The 23,615-nt window shown below is 37.6% G+C and overlaps 1 protein-coding gene across 3 annotated transcripts in view; it reads right to left on the bottom strand.

The window, feature by feature from the left end:
* Nucleotides 1-12,334: 12,334 nt before the first annotated feature.
* Nucleotides 12,335-23,615, bottom strand: part of LOC142221043 (atrial natriuretic peptide receptor 1) — a 472,193-nt gene continuing 460,912 nt past the window's right edge. For all 3 annotated transcript variants that reach the window (XM_075290535.1, XM_075290536.1, XM_075290537.1), the window contains 2 exons: nucleotides 18,632-18,812; nucleotides 12,335-14,325 (listed from right to left, as the gene is read on the bottom strand). In XM_075290535.1, the coding sequence (XP_075146650.1) occupies nucleotides 12,354-14,325; nucleotides 18,632-18,812 (2,153 nt within the window). In that variant the 3' untranslated portion in view covers nucleotides 12,335-12,353. The remainder of the gene's footprint in view (nucleotides 14,326-18,631; nucleotides 18,813-23,615) is intronic.

The raw sequence follows: 23,615 nt of genomic DNA on the forward strand, positions 1-23,615 counted from the left end.
CCCAAAAAACACCCTGTACCAAATTTCATCCAAATCGGTTAATAATTGCGACCGGAATCCTGTGAACAACAAATACATGGACAGACGGACGGACGGACACCAAGCGCTAGATCGACTCAGGAGGTGATTCTGAGTCGATCGGTATATATTTTATGGGGTCTAAAATCAATATTTCTGGTAGGCACATTTTTTGGCCGATCAAACTTATTATACCCTGACCACTATGTGGTTTAGGGTATAAATAACGCTATCCTTAGCAATTGAATTAAATATCGTAACAAGAACTTCTCAAATTGATTTTCATTAAAATTTTTCGGAAATATTAAGAGGGCCATTTAAATTAATATACCAGCTTTAAGAATTTCAAAAAATAAAATGGCTCTTGTAACAATAGTGATGGCAAATACTGTCATGTATATTCCGTATTTTTTTTTTTCGTTTTTATTTAAATAAATTATAATAAGCTAACCTGCCAGCATTTCAAAGCTCGATTTCATCCCTATCGCTACCACAGACTCGTAAGTGACACTCCAACAAACGCCAATTGTGATGGGGGAAACGTATCAAAAATTACGGAATATACATGACAGTATTTTGCCATCACTATTATTACAAAAGCCATTTTGATATGTTGTGAAACTCCAAGCGCAATTAGTTTCTTGTAAATTACGTGAATAAAAACAAAACAAGTATATACAGAAGTAAGTTCGGCTGGGCCGAATCTTAAATACCCACCACCATGAATCAAATATAATAGTCTCCATAGAAAACTCTTCGTTGCAGCGGGTTGATAATATATAGAATTGTAGGGGGGTTTGATGACACATATTCTCCTAGGCAGTCCAGTTCAACCAGTACGCTTCCCGAAAATAAATTTAAAGATTCTACCTATCAATTTTTCAAACAACGAAAATATTTTTATTATGCATTGTTGAAACAACGAATTGCGATATAATATTTATGTGAAGACTATATCATATTCTGGATTTATAACAATCATTTTTGTTTGAGTTTTAGATGAATCATAAACATCTCGTGTTGGGGTCCAAGTAAATGATGAACTAACGCCTTGATTTGAAATCCAAAATCTATAAATTGTTACCAATTATTCAAATGATTAGAAGAAATAAAATTTGGAAATGTTGCTTTCAGTTTCATGCAATTTTCATGATCAGTGCGCTTTCTATACCCCCAAGAAGTGACAGCGGTCTGTATGGGGGCCCTACCAAATTGACCTCTAAAATAAGACTAAGAGGTTAAATCGGGAGATCAGTCTATATGGGTTCTATGCCAAAAACATGCACAGATACACATCAAATTCAGCACACCTAATTGTGGTTTTGAAAAACCTACAGAATCTATACCCCAAATCTGAGGGGGATATATCAAAATTTCTACCGATACACAATATATTCGGAACACTTATTTATGACCCTAAAAAACCTCTAGATTTCAAATTTCAGGCAAATTGGATAAAAACTATGGCTTCCAAGAAGTAAAATCGGGAGATCGGTCTAAATGGGGGCTACATCAAAACATGGATCTCTAGACCCTCTTTTTGGCAAACATATTTGTGATTTTAAAATAACCTCTAGATTTCAAATTTCAGGCAAATCGGATTGAAAACACGGTTTCTAGAAGCCCAAAAAGTAAAATCGGGCGATCGATCTATATGGGGGCTATATCAAAACATTGACCGATAAACACAATTTTCGGCACACCTATTTATGGGCTTAATATACCTCCAGAATTCCAATCTCAAGAAAATCGGATAGACAATACAATGTCTAGAAGCCCAAGAAGTTAAATCGAAAGATCGGTATGGGGGCTACACCAAAACATAAACCGATGGACATTTTCGGCACATCTATTTGTGGTCCTAAAATACTTCTAGATTTCCAATTTCAGGCAAATCGGATTGAAAATACGGTTTCCAAACGCCCAAGACGTAAAATCGGGAGATCGTTCTATATGGGGGCTATACCAAAACATGGACTGATAGACACCATTTTCGGCACACTTATTTGTGATCCTCAAATACCTCCAGATACACAATTTCAGGCAAATCGGATTGAAAATACGGGTTCTTGAAGCCCAAGACCTGAAATCGGGGGTCGGTTTATATGGGGGCTATATCAAAACCTGGACCGATATGGCCCATCTTCGAATTTGACCTGCCTGCAAACAAAACACGAATCTGTACAAAATTGCAGGACGATATCTCCATTATTGAAAGCTGTAGCGTGATTACAACAGACAGACAAACGGACATGGTTATATCAGGGCTGTTTTCTTTTAGCACTGGATGGAACATTTGTATGAGCTCTCTAGAACATTGTTGCACTGGCGTTCTATCCAGAACATCTCATCAGTGCAAGTCGCGCCGATGTTGCCAGATTGTATTTGGATAAAGTGACGCTTCTTCGATTTACAATAGCAATTTATTGTGACTATTTTATCGTAAAACATTAAAAAAAAAGTGATACAGTGTCATAAATAATCGCAGCAGTAAATATTTACTACTAATTGAAGCATTTCATACATTAAGGCCGGTACTCTGTTCGGTTTTCGCGTTGAAACTCCATACAAAACCAAAAAATGCGAAAAATTTGCGAAATTTTTTCCATTTGTGATACTTTGTTTTTTCGTGTTGAAAAACTGACGTTTATAGCACGGCGCCATTTCCAATGTGAATTAAGAAATAATTTATTTATTAAAAAACCATATTTTTGTTCCGAAACTATACAAAGGATCAAAGGAATAGCAGATCAATTGCCCAAGGAAATATAAAATGTTATTTTGTAAAAGCAAGCAACACCACCAACTTAATCCAATATCGCTCCCTGTAAAATAGCGCTCCAAGCTACCTAAAAAACGCCGCTTTCTATGTGCGAAATAATGGTTTCCATAACAATTTTTCGCAAGAATGAGCATAGTACCGGCCTTTAAAAATGCATGATTTCACTTCTTTTCTGTGATTGTTTTTAAACAGCTGATGACAGTGTTGCATATTTTTGGAGATGTCCTGGATAAACGAGTACTCTGTTTTCTTATAGTCCTTAACGGCTTAGCATATCCAGTGCTAAAAGAAAACAGCCCTATCGTCTTAGAATTTCTATCTGATCAAGAATATATATACTTTATATAGTCGGAAATCCATATTTCGATACGTTACAAACGGAATGACAAACTTATTATACCCCCATCACCATTCTATGGTGGTGGGTATAATAATTATTAACCTGTATGAATCAATTTTCGCACGGTTATTAGAGGGCAAAATTTCAAGCGGATCGGATGAAATGTGCACCTGCAAATCTAGGGATCGGTTCTTACGGGGGCTATTAATAATTATAGATCGATATGGACCAATCTTTGCATGACCTTTACCAACACCATGTACCAAATTTCAATCATATCGCATGAAAGTTCCACTTGTAGGAAGAGAAGAAAATCAAACCTGTTGATCGGTTTATATGGGGGCTAAATATATTTATGAACCGATATGGTCAATATTTGAATTGTTGTTAAAGGCTATAGACTAACACCACGTACCAAATTTCAGCCGGATCGAATGAATTTTGCAATTCCAGAAAGAGCAGGAAATCAAATCTGGGGATCGGTTTATATTGGGCCTATATATAATTATATGCCGATTTGGACTCATTTTCGCATGGTGGTTAGGTTAGGTGGCAGTCCGATGTATCAGGTTCACTTAGACTATTCAGTCCATTGTGATACCACATTGGTGAACTTCTCTCTTATCACTGAGTGCTGCCCGATTCCATGTTAAGCTCAATGACAAGGGACCTCCTTTTTATAGCCGAGTCCGAACGGCGTTCCACATTGCAGTGCAACCACTTAGAGAAGCTTTGAAACCCTCAGAAATGTCACCAGCATTACTGAGGTGGGCTAATTCACCGCTGAAAAACTTTTTGGTGTTCGGTCGAAGCAGGAATCGAACCCACGACCTTGTGTATGCAAGGCGGACATGCTAACCATTGCACTACGGTGGCTCCCAGCATGGTGGTTAGAGGCCATATATACTCGTAATCACCTCACATCCAATTTAAACTGGATCGGATGCAATTTGCCCTCTAAAAGGCTTCGCAAATCAAATCTGGGGATCGGTTTATACGGGGGCTATATATAATTATACACAGATATGTATACATTTTTGCATGGCTATTAGATGCCATATACTAACACCACGTACCGAGTTTCAACCGCATCGGATGAAATTTGCTCCACCTAGAGGCCCTCCAAGCCAAAACTGGGGATCGGTTTATATGGGGGCTATATATAATTATGGACCAATTTTTGCATGATTGTTAGAGGTCATATACTAACATCACGTACCGAGTTTCAACCGCATCGGATGAAATTTGCTCCACCCAGAGGCCCTCCAAGCCAAATCTGGGGATCGGTTTATAAGGGGGCTATATATAATTATGGACCGATATGGACCAATTTTTGCATGATTGTTAGAGGTCATATACTAACACCACGTACCGAGTTTCAACCGGATCGGATAAAATTTGCTCCTTCTAGAGACTGCGCAAGCAAAAACTGGTGGTCGTGGTCCGATATGGTCCATATCCCATTGTACACGTGTCCGATATGGTTCATATCCCATTGTACACGTGGTCCGATATGGTTCATATCCCATTGTACACTATTGGTCTTGTAATTACCATAAATTTTCCATTAAAAACGGTCTTATTGTTTGTTTTATAATTGTGCGATTTATTTTTTTGTTCACTAATACTTAACACCTCATTTTATTTTGAATTTTCTTATAAGAACAACATTTAACCTTAGAACTACAAAAATATTTACAATTATAAAATAAAAACAAACATAACGTTTACATTTGGAAACATTCAAAATTACAATTATCTTGTATGTATATGGGTGGTATTCCATATAATTCTATTAAAAAAAATTAAAAAAAGAACGTAATCAATAGCAAGGAACATTTGTTGATAATCATTCTATACGAAAAGTTATTGGAAAAAACTTTTAAATCATTTTTCTATTTGTTTAATAATAAAGTTATGACATAATTCCTACAATAATAATAATAATAATAAACTAGAAGCAACAATATCTATAGTTCAAACATTCTTTATGTTAAGATAGCTTTTAATATTATTTTAGCATTTAAAAAGTTTCACTTTCAATCACATGTTTTTATGATTAAGATTTAAGATTATTATCTTTAGAAAAATAAATTACATATTTCTATATTTAAGGAAATATAAATAGATTTTTGTTTTTTTTTAATGATGATTTTATTATTAAGAGAACTAGATTAAGTATGAATTAGTTTATTGATTTTTGATTCCGCTTAAATAGAAATAAACTTACGTATCCTAGAATATCACTAGTGAAAATGCAACTCTGGTATTGTTTTTTACACCGACTGTTTTCTTTTAGTACTGAATGCAACATTTGTATGAGCTATCCAGAACATAGATAATAGAAATACATACACGCAAAAAAATAATTCTTTCCTCCCAAACGAAATTTTAGACAAACAAAGTTCGTTTCTCATTTGCTTTTCGTTGAAAGGAAGTGTTTTTGGAAGAAAAGTATATACTTTTTGTGATAAACGTTTATTCTTTTCCAGGATGTAAAAACAATTTCATAAAGACTAACTGAAAAAAAAATTTTTCTGGCTAATTGCATTTTCCCTCACATCTTTCTCACTTCCACGAAGTTTTTTAGTTCTTTAGCACCTTTTTCTGTAATACAAACAATGTAGAAGAAATTATACGATTTTATAAATTTAAAATATTTTTTACCTTTCGCCTGGACGGAGAATCGAACCGTGGGCCATGCAATTTGTAAGCCAACACACTACCCACTGAGCTATGTAGCCGTTATTGTCATCAATAGACAATTACCCATATAAGTTATATTTATATAGCATAGCTTGCGGCGCCCACGAGCCGATTAAACAAAGTTTATTTCACAGAAAAATACATTTAGTTGGGCACCATGGAGCAGTGGTTGCTACGTCTGACTTGCATGCCAAGGGTCGTGGGTTCGATCCCTGCTTCGACCAACGTTTTTTTTTCATATATTCTATTCTATGTTAGGAAGATTCCGAAAAAATTTTCAACATTACATTGTAGTATATTAAATTTTGAACTGTAAAATGTGTCTTATTAAAGATCTAAAGTCAGAAAAGAAAAAAGTGTTTGATATAAACGAAATGAACTGTGTTTTTGGTTCAAAAATAACTTTTTTATTAAAAAATTAACATTTTGTAACAAACGAATTTTTTTGGTGATAAAAGTGTATACTTTTCGAAGCAATTCAAAAAACTCTAACAAAAGAAAAACGTTTTCGGTACACGTTTTCCAAACGTTTTTTTTCTTTGCGTGTAGATGTCCCATGGGTGTCAAACTAAGTTTGACAGTTCCGAAGATTAAGAATAAACGAAGAAAATCAAGAGAATTGAGAGATTTTTGGTACTCTTTTTAACACAACAGGGTGTTCTGTAATAAAAAACTCCTCATAAAAAATTAATTGTGAATGGACAACGAATACAAAAGAATCTCTCTTAACGAAAAAAACAAAACGAAATGTCAGAAAATTAATTTTTGGAACTGACACATTTTTTTTAGAGAGAGGAGTGGGACATCTATGTATATCCATCATCTATGATCCAGAACATAGATGATGGATATACATAGATGTCCCACTCCTCTAAAAAAAATGTGTCAGTTCCAAAAATTAATTTTCTGACATTTCGTTTTGTTTTTTTTTCGTTAAGAGATATTCTTTTGTATTCGTTGACCATTCACAATTAATTTTTTATGAGGAGTTTTTTATTACAGAACACCCTGTTGTATTAAAAAGAGTACCAAAAATCTCTCAATTCTCTTGATTTTCTTCGTTTATTCTTAATTTTCGGAACTGTCAAACTTAGTTTGACACCCATGGGACATCTATGTATTTCTATTATCTATGATCCAGAATATCTTATGAGAGCAAATCTCAGCAGTGTTGCCAAATTCAGTTTTCGTAAAGAGACGTTTCTTTGATTCGCAGTAACAATTTATTGTAATTAATTTGTCTAATAAAATGAAATTAAAAGCAATAAAGTGCCATAAATGAACGCACTAGCAAATGTTTATAATTATTTGCACAATTTATGTATTACTGATGTAGAATTTCGCCTATTTGCTGTCCTCGTATTTGAACAGCTGATGCCAGTGATGGAATTTAACAGCCAATTTCTCTTATCCGAAGCGAATGCTTTCGTTCGACTAGGATGCCCAAAACAGCTGAATTTATAAAGGAAAATCAGCTGTTTTTGGCATTTCAGTCGAACGAAAGCGTTCGCTTCGGATATGAGAAATTGGCTGTAAGTGTGTTTGCTTTATATTTAGCTGGAAAACTAAAAATGCATATTTTTAGAGCCAGTGTTGCCAGCATTGGGGATTTTTCGCAAAATCGGGGATTTTTTTTGGATGGGGATGAAAATTTTGAGTTGGTGGTGAATTTCCATAAATTTGGGGATTTTTTGTGGGGAATTTTCGATATCTGTTCAGTATAATAAATAAAAAGTTATGGTTTATATACAATTCTTTACTTCAACATGTTAAAAAAAGGATTAAAAAAGGAACAGAGAATCTTCAAAATATACCTCTTTTTCCACGGTATTTATAACTTTCTGTCTCCTTAGAATTTTTTTACTATTGAGAAATCATTTCGTAAGTACTCGGGTCGAAGCGTAGACCCCCCTCTGCTTAGATCACTGATTTGGAAAATATATCCTATACATATCGAATAGAGTTCAATAGAATGCAACATCGCTTTTTGATCGATCACCCAAATTTATTTCTTGTTATTTTGGTTTTGTGTTTTGAAATCTTCATCTTATTGTAACTCGCAAACTGGTACACAAAAATTAAACACTTTTTTCTAAAATTTTTATATTATTATAAAAAATTAAAAGACTAACATGCCAGGAATTTATTTGGGATTTTTGTGCGGATATATATTGGGAATTTTTGGGGACAAAAGCGCCCTTTTTTGGGGACAAGAGCCAGGAAAATACTGGCAACACTGGTTAGAGTAATCCCAAAGATAATTGAGAAGAAGATGCAGTCTTGTCATAACAAAACTAAAGCACCAGAGGACTCTGCCAACAAAATATCATAAAGTTTGCGTCGACGTGTCTCTCAAATGTACTGCCGTTTGCGTCGGAAAATATCATAACATTTGTGTTTTTCATAAATTTCTGAATATAAACCCGCAAAAGCAATACCAAAACGATTGTAGAAAATTAAAATAAAACGTATGTGTATTTTAAAACGAATATTCATTATGGTTTTATGTGAATATTGCCGTTTTAAATTTATTCTTGGGCAGAGCTGCTTTGGAAAAAATTGACAAATAAAACAATTTTTTCTCATAGCCCTCTACACCTTGACATTTGTTTTCTCTTTATAAGAGCACAATGCTTAATCTTGTTATACTCAATTATCTTTGGTAATCCCAGAGAGAATAAAAACACAAGAGGACGAAAATTTCTCTTCTACAAAAACAACAAATGTCAACAGTATAGATGTCGCAGAATGCCTGCAGCGTTTGTATTACCGACGTTGCGGCCGAAGTGCTGTTTTGATAAATTGTTTTTAAAGGCATAATTTCAAATTGTCTGCCAAAAAGTTTAATAGAATGAAAAGATTTATATAAAAGAACATTTGTTATTACAAAGTAGGTTCTAAATCCCATTTTCCTTATGTTTCGTAAAGCTGGCAGAGAACTGAACTGGGCACGTGTCCAGGCAACAGCAATTCCTAGTGGTGAGTTAAAAAAATTGATAAGTGATGTCAACACTATACCAGTTTTCGCCAAGGAGTTAGAATAAGTTTTAATTGAGCGACACGCCGCTAGCCGTCACGGTATTCCGTCGCGGATTTTGGGCTTCCCATAAGAAATACAAGTAAGTAAGTGTTCGCCTACCGCCTATCGCTATGGTTATATTTACACACTTAGTTTGAAAAGTTGTTGCTACCATGATACAATGATTATAAGGTAGCCTTATACCGTCAGGTGACTTTGAACGGCTCATCATAATGTCAAAAATATTGTTGACATTTTTAAATTATGTTGTTGGAATTAACGTCTTAAATTTAAATTGTATTTGAAATTCGGAAATGAAACGGAAAATGCGAAAGTGTTGTCTGTGTAACAAGCGGGTAAATGGTGAAAATGGTCAATTTTTTTCTATTCCAAAAAAAAACCAGTAAGGAAAGTCTAAAGTCGGGCGAGGCCGACTATATTATACCCTGCACCACTTTGTAGATCTAAATTTTCGATACCATATCACATCCGTCAAATGTGTTGGGGACTATATATAAAGGTTTGTCCCAAATACATACATTTAAATATCAATCGATCTGGAAGACTTTGATAGACTTCTACAAAATCTATAGACTCAAAATTTAAGTCGGCTAATGCACTAGGGTGGAACACAATGTTAGTAAAAAAATATGGGAAACGTTTAATCTGAAGCAATTTTAAGGAAACTTCGAAAAAGTTTATTTATGATTTATCGCTCGATATATATGTATTAGAAGTTTAGGAAAATTAGAGTTATTTTTACAACTTTTCGACTAAGCAGTGGCGATTTTACAAGGAAAATGTTGGTATTTTGACCATTTTTGTCGAAATCAGAAAAACATATATATGGGAGCTATATCTAAAACTGAACCGATTTCAACCAAATTTGGCACGCATAGTATCAATGCTAATTCTATTCCCTGTGCAAAATTGCAACTAAATCGGAGTTAAAAATTGGCCTCTGTGGTCATATGAGTGTAAATCGGGCGAAAGCTTTATATGGGAGATATATCCAAATCTGAACCGATTTCAAGCAAATGTGGCACGCATAGTTACAACGCTAATTCTACTCCTTGTGCAAAATTTCAACTCAATCGGAGCAAAAAATTGGCCTCTGTGGGCAAATGAGTGTAAATCGGGCGAAAGCTATATATGGGAGCTATATCTAAATCTGAACCGATTTGGCTGATATTTTGCAAGTTTTTCGAGACTCATAAAATATTCGGATGTACGGAATTTGAGGAAGATCGGTTGATATACACGCCAATTATGACCAGATCGGTGAAAAATATATATGGCAGCTATATCTAAATCTGAACCGATTTTTTCCAAAATCAATAGGGATCGTCTTTGAGCCGAAACAGGACCCTATACCAAATTTTAGGACAATCGGACTAAAACTGCGAGCTGTACTTTGCACACAAAAATACATCAACAGACAGACAGACAGACAGACAGACAGACGGACAGACAGACGGACAGACAGACAGACGGACATCGCTAAATCGACTCAGAATTTAATTCTAAGCCGATCCGTATACTAAAAGGTTGGTCTATGATTACTCCTTCTTGGCGTTACATACAAATGCACAAACTTATTATACCCTGTACCACAGTAGTGGTGAAGGGTATAAAAACATTTCTCATGAGCAACACAAAATCAAAAGAAACATTTTTGTATTTGTTTATTTACTTTTTACCGACATTTAGTTTGACGTTATGATGAGCTGCTTTTATGTTTTTGTTGTTATTTTTGTTCTACAGAGGCTACCTTACAATCATTGTATCATGGTTGCTACTATGTTGAAAAATTGTTGCTAACGTGTTGAACTCTACTGTTGAGTGTAATGTCTGTTATTTGTTGAGAACGCGATTTTCTCAACAATTTCTCAAATGGAATTCTAAGCTAATTATTTGAAAGCGTATTGAATATAAGCATTTCTCTAATTCTTGTGTTTATTGGGGTGTTTCATTGCGTTTAATAGCGAACGACAAGAAACGGAGCTATGCTACAAATGATACGAAAAGTGAAGGCAAAATTTGATCGAAATCCACGCCTCAGTAGTAGAAAACTTGCTCGTGACCTGATCATATCGCGAGAACGGATGCAACAAATATTGAAAAATAAGCTTGCACTAAAGCTTTGGAGTTACAAAGCTTGCAAAACAAAAAAAAAAAAAAAAAATACATTAGAAAGAGCTAAGGGGTTGCTTCGCTTGCACGAAAGTGGTCAGTTTCCGTATTTGATTTTCTACGATAAGAAGCCATTCCAAATTGAGCAGATTTGGAACAAACACACAAGGTCAACAAAAAATTTAAACTCAGCGCAGCCGATGGTAATGGTATGGGCTGCCGTAATTACCGATGTTCGCTCCCCACTCATATTCATCAACTGTGAGGAGCCACCGTGGTGCAATGATTAGCATGTCCGCCTTGCATACACAGGGTCATGGTTCAACGGCAGTTTCTACCGAAAACCAAAATGTTTTTCAGAGGTGCATTATACTCTCTCAGCTAAGCTTACTAAGTGGGTTCACCGCAATGTGGAACACCGTTCGGATTAGGCTATAAAAAGTAGGTCCCTTGTTATTGAGCTAAAACATAGAATCGGGCAGCACTTAGTGATAACAGAGATGTTCACCACTGTGGTATCACAATGGACTGAATAGCCTAAATGAGCTTGAATTATCGGGCTGCCACTATACCTAACCTGACCATGGGGTCAAAATAAATGTCGAATCTTATCGAGAATATTCTCTAAAGACAGGATTGAAGACAAACATTTCGGTCGCATTTACCAAGAATGGGTTACAAAGGGAGGTTCCTGACTTCATTTCTACAGCACAATGGGCACAAGAATTTCAGGGTCTAAATTAGGAGATGTTAGTGGACAACCTTACTCTCCTTTTGTGTACATTATCTCGAGATGGTCCTCCGACAAATGGACTACAATACCACAGAGGCACATTCGTACAGCGTGTGATGGCTGTGTCCAAAATTTGGTGTTATATCCTATATTTTTGCTTTTGGACAATAAAACAAAACTATAACGCTTTACTTTGTTGCATTACATATCAGCCACCCTGTATGTCTATGATAACTCCTACAATATCAGTCAATTTCTCATATCCGAAACGAACGTTTCGACTGAAATTCCTAAAAGAATTTTATCGATCGGCTCTTTCGATGCATAGAAACAGCTGATTTCTGGTTCTTCATTCAGGTTGTAAATCTGGCGTATTTTGCTGCTTAACCATACAACCTGCATAAACTCAGCCATGGATTATAATCCTTGTTTTCAACCGTGTGACCTATTTGCCAAAGTTTATATCCAGGAAATGTAATGAAAAATCGATCTCTCTCTCTCTCTCTCTCTCTGATTTCAATACAGAGTCGTTTCACCTACACAGAGTTGCATTCTCTCTAAGACTTGCCACATTGTTTGAGTGCGATTTCAAACCATAATAAATACATATTTAAATTTATTGCTATGAATTAATTTTTGCCAATAACGGTTGTGTAACAGCGTTATTTGTTGGCGCAGACTGATGATGTTTGTGATTATGGCGATTATGGGCGTTAGCGGGAAGTGTTGAATTGCCGCATCCAACGACAACATTACTACCACCTCCTCCACCTTCGTCGGAATTCATGGGCATTTTTGGTGATGTGAGAACTTCATCTACGACAACATCACTCAGAGGAGTATTCGATGAGTTATTGGTATAGTATTGATTAGCATTTCTACAATTATTGGCTTGAACTAAATGATTGTGCAGAGATCCCACCGTTGTTGCTTTGCCATTATTCATAGAAGTAGGACCTATGGTTGCTAGAGGAGAATATTGTGGTGGTAGCATAGCATAGGATTGCTGCTGGTGACTATTATTTGTGGGCGGTTCGTTTTGTCGTTGATTAATTACTGGCTGATGGGAACGACTAAAAGGTTCCCCATTCACTGGTGGCATTATTACCACTGACTTTCTCTCGATTTTTGAGGTATCACGATTACGCTCTTTACGAGCCACAGCTTCTGCTTCTGCTTCAGCTTCACCCTCATCATCTTCATATACATTGGAGGTTACCAAATTTTGAGTTTCCTCCGGACTTTCATTTACATTGAACTTTATACGCGTTGAACTGCCTAGACTAGCAGTTTCACTATTATTGATTAGGCTAGAAATGGTGGGAGAATTCTTCATCCGCATCCTAGAGGTAGCCGGTTGCAATAGACCCGATAGGTTTGAATTGGATTGTGTCGATGAGAGTTGACTGTAACTATGTTTGGGATTATTGTGATTTTTCAATGCCCCCGAAAGAGGCAAACGGAAATTAGCCATTTCCCAGCATCCCTCTTTGGAATCGTCTTTCAGTGATCTACTGCCATAGATATCACTATGAGGCGGAGAAAGCTTCATGCTATTCAAGGCATTGGACTCAAGATAATTGTAAAAATCATCAGTCTTGAAATCACCGCCATTCAGTTTAGGCGATGAGGAGGATATCTTACGCTTAACCCGTAGATTTGGTGAATTTTGCCGGCTAACCGAACGTTCCATTTCCAATTGCTGTTGCAGATGATATGGTGGTAGGAATGGCATGACTTCCGAGTTCTGTTTATGTAATAGGCCCAAACGTGTCACTTGCTTTAACGATGATCTACGTGAGAGCATAAGTTTTTGTGGTGAAATTGGAGTCTCAACTCTGGGAATTTCACCTTCTAGCCAATAGGTTAACATCTCTCCCTTACCCTTCATGGGCACATAGCCACGTTTAGTGGTTATGAATGTTCCAAAGGTATCCAATGCAGTTTTGGTTTTCTCACTTATGTGTATTTTCAAGGCTTCACCATTCGATTCCATTCGGGAAGCTGTATTCACGGTATCTCCAAAAAGGCAGTATCGAGGCATTTTCAACCCCACTACGCCGGCCACACAGGCTCCAGTGTGGAGACCTATGCGTAGTTTTAATTTATCATTGGGTCTATGGTGTATCTTAAAGTTGTGAACAGCCTCTAGAAGGGCCAGCGCTAAACGTGCAATTTCCCTAGCATGTTTATTGCCATTGCGTATGGGCAGTCCGGAAACCACCATATAAGCATCGCCTATAGTCTCCACTTTATAGACATCGAAATTTTCCACAATTGAATCGAAGCACGTATAGAGATCGTTAAGAAATTGTACCACTTGCATGGGTGTACTCTCAGCTGAGATTGCGGTAAATCCGACTATGTCTGAGAAGTAAATGGTAACCTGATCAAAGGTCTCAGCCACCACAGGTTCACCGGATATCAACTGGGCTGCCACACTCTGTGGCAATAGCTGATAGAGTAATTTCTCGCATTTCTTCTTTTCCTCGATGTAATCTTGGGTTCGCTCTTCCACCAATTCTTCCAAGTTATTTGCATACTGTTCCATACGTTTTAGGAGATTATCCACAATGTGACCCGTTTCATTATCTCTGAAAGAAGAAAGAAATGAAAGGAGAATATTAGAACAAATAAGAGATGTTTAGAATGGAGGGACAGGAGAAAAATAATGACGAAATGCTTCTTGGAAACGTATCAATGAATTTGATGTATGCTAAAACTATCACCAGAAAGACTAACCTCCGGTATCTTTTTGTCGAAAAGTGCGCATTCGTTCCACTGAAATGAAAATCAGCTGTTGTTCCATTTCAGTCGGTTTCCATGACGGCAGAGAGCGAATTTGCGACGCCAGTACCAATGAGAAATAGATGTTCCACCGATGGAATGGAAAAGGTTAGTACAATGGACACCGGGCTCATATTCCGATTGCCGATAGCAATTGTCAAGATTGAGCGGAAATAAATTTGGGTGGGTCACCCAAAAGCAGTTCTCCGCCCATCTTCATTCCATATGTGCAACAGCTATTTCCCTCTACTATCTGCTTTGGCATCCCACTCCCACAGGTCTTTCAGGTAGTAGAAATTCTCACTCTGGCCATTTCGCGTAAACGACCGTGGATTAGTGCTATATCCGCCACTACTCCCATTACCTCCCCTATTATCCTTTGGTGGTTCGCTATGTTCGCGTTTCCGTCCATTTTCCCAAAATGTTCCAAGGTCTCATAATCATCGCAATACGCCCTGCATAGATCATCTAATGATATAGCACTAAAGCACTGTCGTTTATCTGAAGTGGCCAGAGTGAAAATTTCTAGTGTCTGAAAGACCTGTGGGAGTGGGACGCCCAAGTAGAGGGAAATAGCTGTTGCACTGGTGGAATGAAGATGGGTGAAAGAACGGAACGGGGTGAATATGTGAAGGTTCCAAGTGATACCGGCTAGCACACACAGGGGAGTGGAAGATCACGAAACCCCCACAAAGGCTACTCAGGTTGAGTTTAAGAATTGGCGCGGTGGAATAGTGCAACGGCCGAAATGGCGACGAAAAGACTATCAGATGACCCATATATGAAAAAGACTAATGAAGTACAGAAGGAGTGCAAGTCAACAGTCCGGAGGACCTAGGATCAAGGACATTTATGCCGAATAGGAACAACCGAATTTGATCTATGTAGAGCGTTTTGTGAGGATGATGAGACCTTGGAAGATGCTGAGAAAATGGACGTATACACGAAACATGGCGACGGAAACACGAAGCGGTGGATGTGGCTGTAATCCACATTAGTTCACCTAAGGTAAACATGACGGTCGAGTGTGAAATTCTGGCGCTCGAAAGTCTTACAGGAGTGGGATGCCCAAACAGATATCAGAGGGAAATAGCTGTTGCACAGTGGAATGGAGATGGGTGGAAGAAGGGAACGGGGTGCATATGTGGAAGACCTAAACACAGAGTTCATATTCCTATTGCCGAATCACAACACAATCTTATGGATATCCAAAAATAAGACTAGATCATTCCAGAAAATACAAGGATGACACTCAGAAAAGGTATTAGAATTATTATGGAACACTTAGAATGGTGTTAATTTAGGAACTCCTCTTATTTGTAGTTCCAATTAATTCAATTGTCGATATTTGCTTACATCTTGTTGTGTGATTTAAAGTCTATAGACGTTTTCGTATTTAGTCCAATTAATCGATTGTCCCTTGAGAGTCTGGGTATTTCTTCATGTTAATATTATTTGGAATCCATGTTAGGTGAATATTGTAAAGTTTAGCAATCGCATTGAGAATGATGCTTCTGTGGACATTCGCTGGGAGAATATCGAACTGCTCTTATATCTTGTTGAGAGATTTACGGCAGTCTATATACACTGCCGTAAATCTGAAATGAGAAAGCGGATGGGCTGGCTAAGGAGGGTGCTCGTGGAACGAACAACGTCCTAGCGGACGTTTTTCCTCGACTATCTTCTTATCATTACAGGATAGAGGTTAAATATGATGAGCAATGGCGAAGACGCTGGGTCTCTTCGGATGGTTGCGAGCAAACCAAGTTGATATGGGATGAAAAGAAACGTAGGAACTGTGAAATTTTCTTGTCGATGAACAGAGAGGAATTACGGCCATTGATTGGTATCATAACAGGACACAACACACTTGGGAATAGAATAGGACTTAAAGACGATGATATCTGTAGATGGTGCCTGGACCCGGAAGTTACGGAGGACTCGTACCACTTCCTGTGTCAGTGCCCAGCTTTATCCTTTAGAAGAAACAAGATACTGGGCTCCTTTTTCTTTCAGACTCTCACTGATCTACGGGAGTGCAGCTTAAGGAACATACTTGCATTCATCAGGGCCTCTGGTTGGTTATTCTGAGATTTCTTTCAAAGAGAACGAGCAGGTGGAAGTTTCTGGGACAAAGCGGCCGAATCGGAAGAAGAAAGATTGAAAAATCACATCGAGGGATCACAATGGACCTATACTGGTCTAAGTGGGCATCAATACAAGAACATTAATGTGACCCTCTACAACCTAACCTAACCTATATACACTTACGATTGGTGAATATGGAGTCCAATTAGTAGATTTCAGTTTGAATGACTGCATATTTGTTCATGCCAATGTTAGCTGGAATCTATATTTGATAAATATTGAACAGTTCAGCCATCTCATTGAGAGAGTGTTAGGTTTGTAGACACAACGAATATTGAAGATTTCAGTAGTCACACTGAGAGACTATTAGAATTGAAGAACTCGATTGTAAAATAAGATGATTGCAGCTTCATATCTAGCTGATATGTTGAGGTGGTGGTCAATATTGAACTGCTCAGTCATCCAATTGAGAGATTTACGGAAGTCTTGCGGCCATTTTCAAATTGAGGAGCACAGAGTCAGAAGAGCTACGCATTCGTGTACATATTTCTAATATTATACGACACGAAAGTTTAATTTTATCACGACTACTGTTGCATCGATTCTTGTTCACTTTTCGTCACAACAATCTAGCAATACAACGGGAGCCACTGTAGTTAGTATGCCCGTCTTGCATGCCAATTTCTACTGAATAGCAAAATGGTTTTCAGCGGTATGTTATCCCCTCTCAATAAAACTGGTGACATTTCGGAGTGTTTCAAAGCTTCTCTAAGTGTTTTCACTTAAAGATGAAACTCCGTTTGAATTCGGCTATAAACACAGTTCAGGCAGCACTCATTGAAAAGAGAGAATTTCACCACCTATGGTACCACAATGGACTTTTAAAATAACGAGTTGTCACTATACCTAAGCTAAGCAGATGTACTGGCTAAGGAGGGCGCTCGCAGAACGAATAATGTTTTACCTCCGCTGTCTTTATATCTTTACAGGTTTCATGTCAAATATGATGAAATATGGCGACGAAGTTGGGTCTCCCCGGAAATTTGCCAGCAAATCAAGCGAATATAGGTTGGCGATGAACAGATAGGAATTGAGGCCTTTAATCGACATTATAACTGGGCATAACACACTTGGAAAACATATGGCAAGGCCTTAAAGATGTTGACATTTGCAGATGATTACTGGACTCGGAAGTTACGGAAGACTCGTACCACTTCTTATGCAAGTTTCCAGTATTTATTCCAGTATCTTCCTTTAGAAGAAACAAGATACCGTGATCCTTTTTCTTTCAGGCTCTCATCGATCTGCGGGAGTGTAGCTTAAAGAACATACTCGCCTTCATCAGGGCATCGGTTGGACATTTTAACAACTTTAAAGATGAAGGAAATATGTAAGTTTTTGGGCAACTTTAAAGAAGACTACCTCACGAAGAAGAAGATTCAAAAATTACGGCCAGGAATCACAATGGACCTATAGTGATCTATAGTGGACATAAATTCGATTCAAGAATTGGTGTCATCCTCCACAACTTATCTTAATCTAACTTTGGCAGCCACAGTGGTGCAATGGTTAGCACGTTCGCTTTGCATACACAGGGTCATGGATTCAAACCCAGTTTCGAATAACACCAATAAGTTTTGGATTGTGTGGATTATTCGCTCTCAGTAATGCTGGTGACATTTCTGAGTGTTTCACAGCTTCTCCAAGTGTTGTGGAACGCCGTTCGGACTCAGCATTACAAAATTACGAGTATGTCCGCTGTTATTGAGCTAAAAATAGAATCGGGCAGAGAGAGGTATCACAATGGACTGAATAGTCTAAGTGAGCTAGAAATATCGGTGGCAGCCCGATATACTTAAGCTAACCTAACCTAAGCTAAGGACCCATTGTCCTTTGACGCTAAACTTCTAATCACGCAAAATGAAATATAATCTACCGATGAACGAAATCAGGTCTTTGCTGCTCTCAATTTCAATTTGAAAATTTACCTTGGACAGTCACTCTAATATCATTCTCAATACTTACTTGTTAATATTTCTGATAATCGATTTAAGTGAGTTAAAATCTGGCCTCTCTGTCGGATCTTCGGACCAACATTTCTGCATGACATTATTGATTTCCTTATAGTCATGTGGTATATCAGCCAGTTGTGGTCGAAATGGCGTTTGTAGGAAATGTGGATATCCTTTCACCATATAAATAATTTCTGCAAAAAGAAAATTAAATGAAAAATAAACTTTATTAAACTTTCAACAACAGTAGGTCTTTTAGGTCAATTGGCCATCGAGCATGGACAATGTGTCTTGGACTTTTGAGTTTTCTCTATGAGACGATTAAGGAAATTGTTATCATAAAGTTGTCCAAGGGAAAGGAAGTCAATTGAATTGACCCATTATGTTCAATGAATTATGCATTAGTTAATGTTCCATATTAACTACAAAAATACAAAATAATTTATGTCACAGGAGAACTGTACTATATATGTATGAACTGAGTATATAAATATTTATCATAGGAATAAGCTTGTTTGTATAGAATATTAAATATGATAGGATTCATTCTTATACAATAATGGATTTGTGATAGACCAATGATACTACACGGATGAAAAAGACTGTTTTTCATATGTTTGGCTATAAACATTATATGTTTGGAAAACAAATTTCTAAACACAATATTTTTGAGTGCAAGCATATAATGTTCATAAACTAGCATAACATGTTTGGGACATATATGTTAATATGTTAGAACATATTATGTTTGGGACATAAAATGTTTTTAAATATAATATGCTTGGATGCAAACATATATTAATTTAGAAATAGCCTATAAACATATATGTGTTTAGTAGCTTGGAGCGCTATTTAACAGGGAGCGATATTGAATTAAGTTGGTGGTTGTTGCTTGTTATTACAAAATTAACATTTTATTTTTCCTTGGGCAATTGATCAGCTACTTCTTTGATCCTTACAAACTGTGTGGTCCGCTGTTCGAATCCCCGTCCGGCAAAAGGTAAAATTAAAATAAAAAAATCATACAATTGGATAATTTCTTCTACAATGTTTGTATTACAGAAAAAGGTGCTAAGAACTAAAAAATCTCGTGGAAGTGAGAAAGATGTGGGGGAATATACAATTGGGCAGAAACAACATTTTGAGCATTCAGGTCGAAAACCTATGTTGTTAGCACCTATATTACCTGTTTATTTTCATAATTCATTATGATTGTAAATATATAAATAAATAAATAAAATTTTGAGCACAATATTGTTTGGGAGAATTTTTTAAGCATATAATATTTTTGGGTGCAAAATGCTTCCAAATATATTATATGTTCACATAATAACATATTGTTTTTTGGAAGACAACATTATTGAATTGGGATGCAAAAATACAAAATGTTTGGAAATTGACTACCCAAACATATATTGTTTAGACCAATATGCTTTCAAACATATTATATATTGGAAGAGATCAAACATATAAATGTTTGGACAATAGCCAAAAATGTATATGCTTGAAGCAAAATATGTTTGGGAGTATATGTTACAGAAGCGATTTTTTGTGAGCGTGTAGACGTCTACGAACATATGTTAGAGTATAAATCTATTATATATAGGGTGGCTGCTATGTAATGTAATAAAGTAAATCGCTATATTTTTATTTATTTCTATGTATGCAAATATCATGAAATTTTCGTATCACTTTGGATTTGTTCGAATTGGCTACATTTGACACAAACTATGACCTTCCAACGGTCGATATAGACATCACAACCTGCACGAAAGTGGATCTCCGGTATTTTGACCATTCCCGGCGAAGCACCGTCTTGAGATGATCGACGCTTTGGTATATTTAAATGTCAATCTTACTCTCCAAAATGTAAAGGCGCAAAACTCCTACGAATGGAGATTCGGAGATTTTTATGCCCATTGTGCGGAAGCGAGGATTCTCCTTTTAGGTCATTCTTAGCTGGCGCATGCTGAGTGTGTTGGTGCTGACTACTATTGGAATGTCCATGGACTGCGGCCGAAATACTGCCTTTAGAACATTTTCCCGTTAATATTCGGCATTTATTTTGTCCTAATGGAAGATGGATACGAGCGGGAATCGATCATCGGTCGTTACGGCGGTCCACACCACAAACTGAAATACTTCCTTTAGGACATTTTCCTGTTAATATTCGGCACTTAATTTCTCCTCATGGTAGATGGATACGAGCGGAAAGTGATCATCGGCCGCTACGGCGGTCCACACCATTACCACCGGCGGCGCTTGAGTTCTGGAAGTTCCACTAATGGGCTATTCCTGTCTACAATTTCACTATTAAGTTCTCCCACTGACACCTTGGGGCCTAAAGATCCACCACTGAGACTCTTGGGTCTACAGTTCGCTTATAATTTTTAAGCAAACTAAGAATTTATCCCTGGGCGCGTAATACATAGCACCACTGGAACTTTCAGGTCTACAATTTAACCACTGAGACCTTTGGTCTACTACTCAACCACTGAGATCTACTCGTTTTTAGTTCGACCACTTCGACTTTCGGGTCTACCACTGAGATCATTGGGTCTATAGTAGTGGTGTACACGTGAGTAATAGTTTACTCACGCTCACGCACGCTCACGCACGCTCACGCACACTCACGCCAAAAAAATCTTACTCGCGCACACTCACGCATGATATTGTGTGGTAGGACTCATGCTCACGCACGCTCACGAAAAGAAAATTTGTACTCACGCACGAAAATGTCGCAACTTACTAAAAATACCGTGACCCACGAAAAATATCATGACTCACGAAAAATGTCGTGACTCACGACTAGTTTTATGGGTAATTTACCTTAGCGACGTGTCTGAAAACATGAGCATTATTAAAATCGACAGCGTTATTAAATTCTTAACATCCCAGGTGTCACTAAAATTGTAAATGAATTTAACTCTTAAGCGTTTTATGTTGGTGAGCGGGAATATTTTCATGACCGTAATTCCTTACTCACACACACTCACGAAGATATTATTTTCGTGACTCACATTCACGCAAGAACATTTTAGTTTGTTAATCACGCTCACGCACACTCACGCCGTTGCCATGAGCGTGACTTACGACTCACGCGTGAGTCACGACAATTTCGTATCACGTACACATCTCTAGTCTATAGTTCGACCACTGCGTGATTCGGGTTTACAGTTCAACCAATGCGTCCGTCGGGTTTACAGTTCATTCACTGAGACCTACGGGTCTACAGTTCCACCAATAGGTCATTCCTGTCTACAGTTCCACAACTGAGTCTACACCTTCGGCCCTGCAGTGCACCACTAAGACTCTCGGGTCTACAGATTTTCCACTGAGACCTCCGGCCCTGCAGTTCCATTGTTATATGGTTGGCTCATTACACTTCGTTCTACTCTTAGTTTGGTTATAATTTTTAAGCGTACTAATACGTAGTACCACTGAGACGTTGAGATCTACAATTCAACCACTGAGACCTTCGGCGTACCAGTCAACCACCGAGATCTTCTGATCTATAGATCGACCGCTGCGAATTTCGTGCCTACAGTTCAACCACTGAGACTTATGAGTCTACAGTGCAACCACTGAGATTTTCTTATCTACAGTTCAACCACTGAGATTATCTTATCTACAGTTCAACCACAGAGATCTTCGGATTTACATTTTCACCAATGGGTCATTCATGTCTACAGTTCCACTACTTAGTTCTTCGGATCTACAGTTCTGCCACTGACACCTTCGATTTTGCAGTTCTACCACGGAGATTCTCGGGACTATAGTTCTTCACTGAGACCTACAGTTCAACCACAGAGATCTTTGGATTTACATTTTCACCAATGGATCATTCCTGTCTACAGTTCCACTACTTAGTTCTTCGGATCTACAGTTCTGCCACTGACACCTTCGATTTTGCAGTTCTACCACGGAGATTCTCGGGACTATAGTTCTTCACTGAGACCTACAGTTCAACCACAGAGATCTTCGGATTTACATTTTCACCAATGGATCATTCCTGTCTACAGTTCCACTACTTAGTTCTTCGGATCTACAGTTCTGCCACTGACATCTTCGATTTTACAGTTCTGCCACTGAGATTCTCGGGACTATAGTTCTTCAATGAGACCTTGCAGTTCCCTCACTAGGATTTTCAGCATAAAACTTCTCACGCAGATTAGCTAATAAAGTAGATTGTGGAACAGCCGTCAGTAATACTAATACCGACCGTGACCGAGTACTGACTTGAAGCTGCTGCTGAAACTGACCCGACTTCTATACTACTACCGATACCAGTGCTATGGACCGACTGTCTTTATGAATCATCTCCGAGATAATAACAACAATCAACTGTAGCAACCGTCTGAAAACCGAAGATCTCATTAGGCGTTCCCGATCACTTAAAACCGACGACTACACATGTTCCCAATCAACTACAAATCGACGACTACACTAGTTCCCGATCATCTACGAAGCGAACTACTCAGCAACGACCAGTCATCTACCTATCAACGAATGCAAAAATATTCGATCATCAATGATTCGAAGATCTCATAAATTACCGATCATCAACCCATTAGTGGAATTTCTCACAGACTACCGATAGTCAACGAACGGAATTTCTCATCAATTACCGAACATCAACGAACCGAATATCGCATCCATTATCGATCCTCAACCAATCGAATTTCTCATCAACTACCAAACATCGATGAACCGAATTCTGTATCATCTACAGAACCGACTTTCTCATCCATTACCGATCATCAAGGTTTGGTTAGTTATAGTTACGGCCCGTTATTTTAGCCTCACTTAGACTATCCGGTCCAAGGAACCTCCATTTTATAGACGAGTTTGAACGGCTTTTAGCATTACGGTAAAACCACTTAGAGAAGCTCTGCAACACTCAGAAATGTCACCAGCATTACTGAGAGGGGATAATCAACCGATGAAAAACTTTTTGGTGTTTGGTCGAAATTGGGATTGAACCCATAACCTCTATG

Source organism: Haematobia irritans, chromosome 1 (assembly GCF_050003625.1).
Source record: "Haematobia irritans isolate KBUSLIRL chromosome 1, ASM5000362v1, whole genome shotgun sequence".
Lineage (NCBI taxonomy): Eukaryota > Metazoa > Arthropoda > Insecta > Diptera > Muscidae > Haematobia > Haematobia irritans.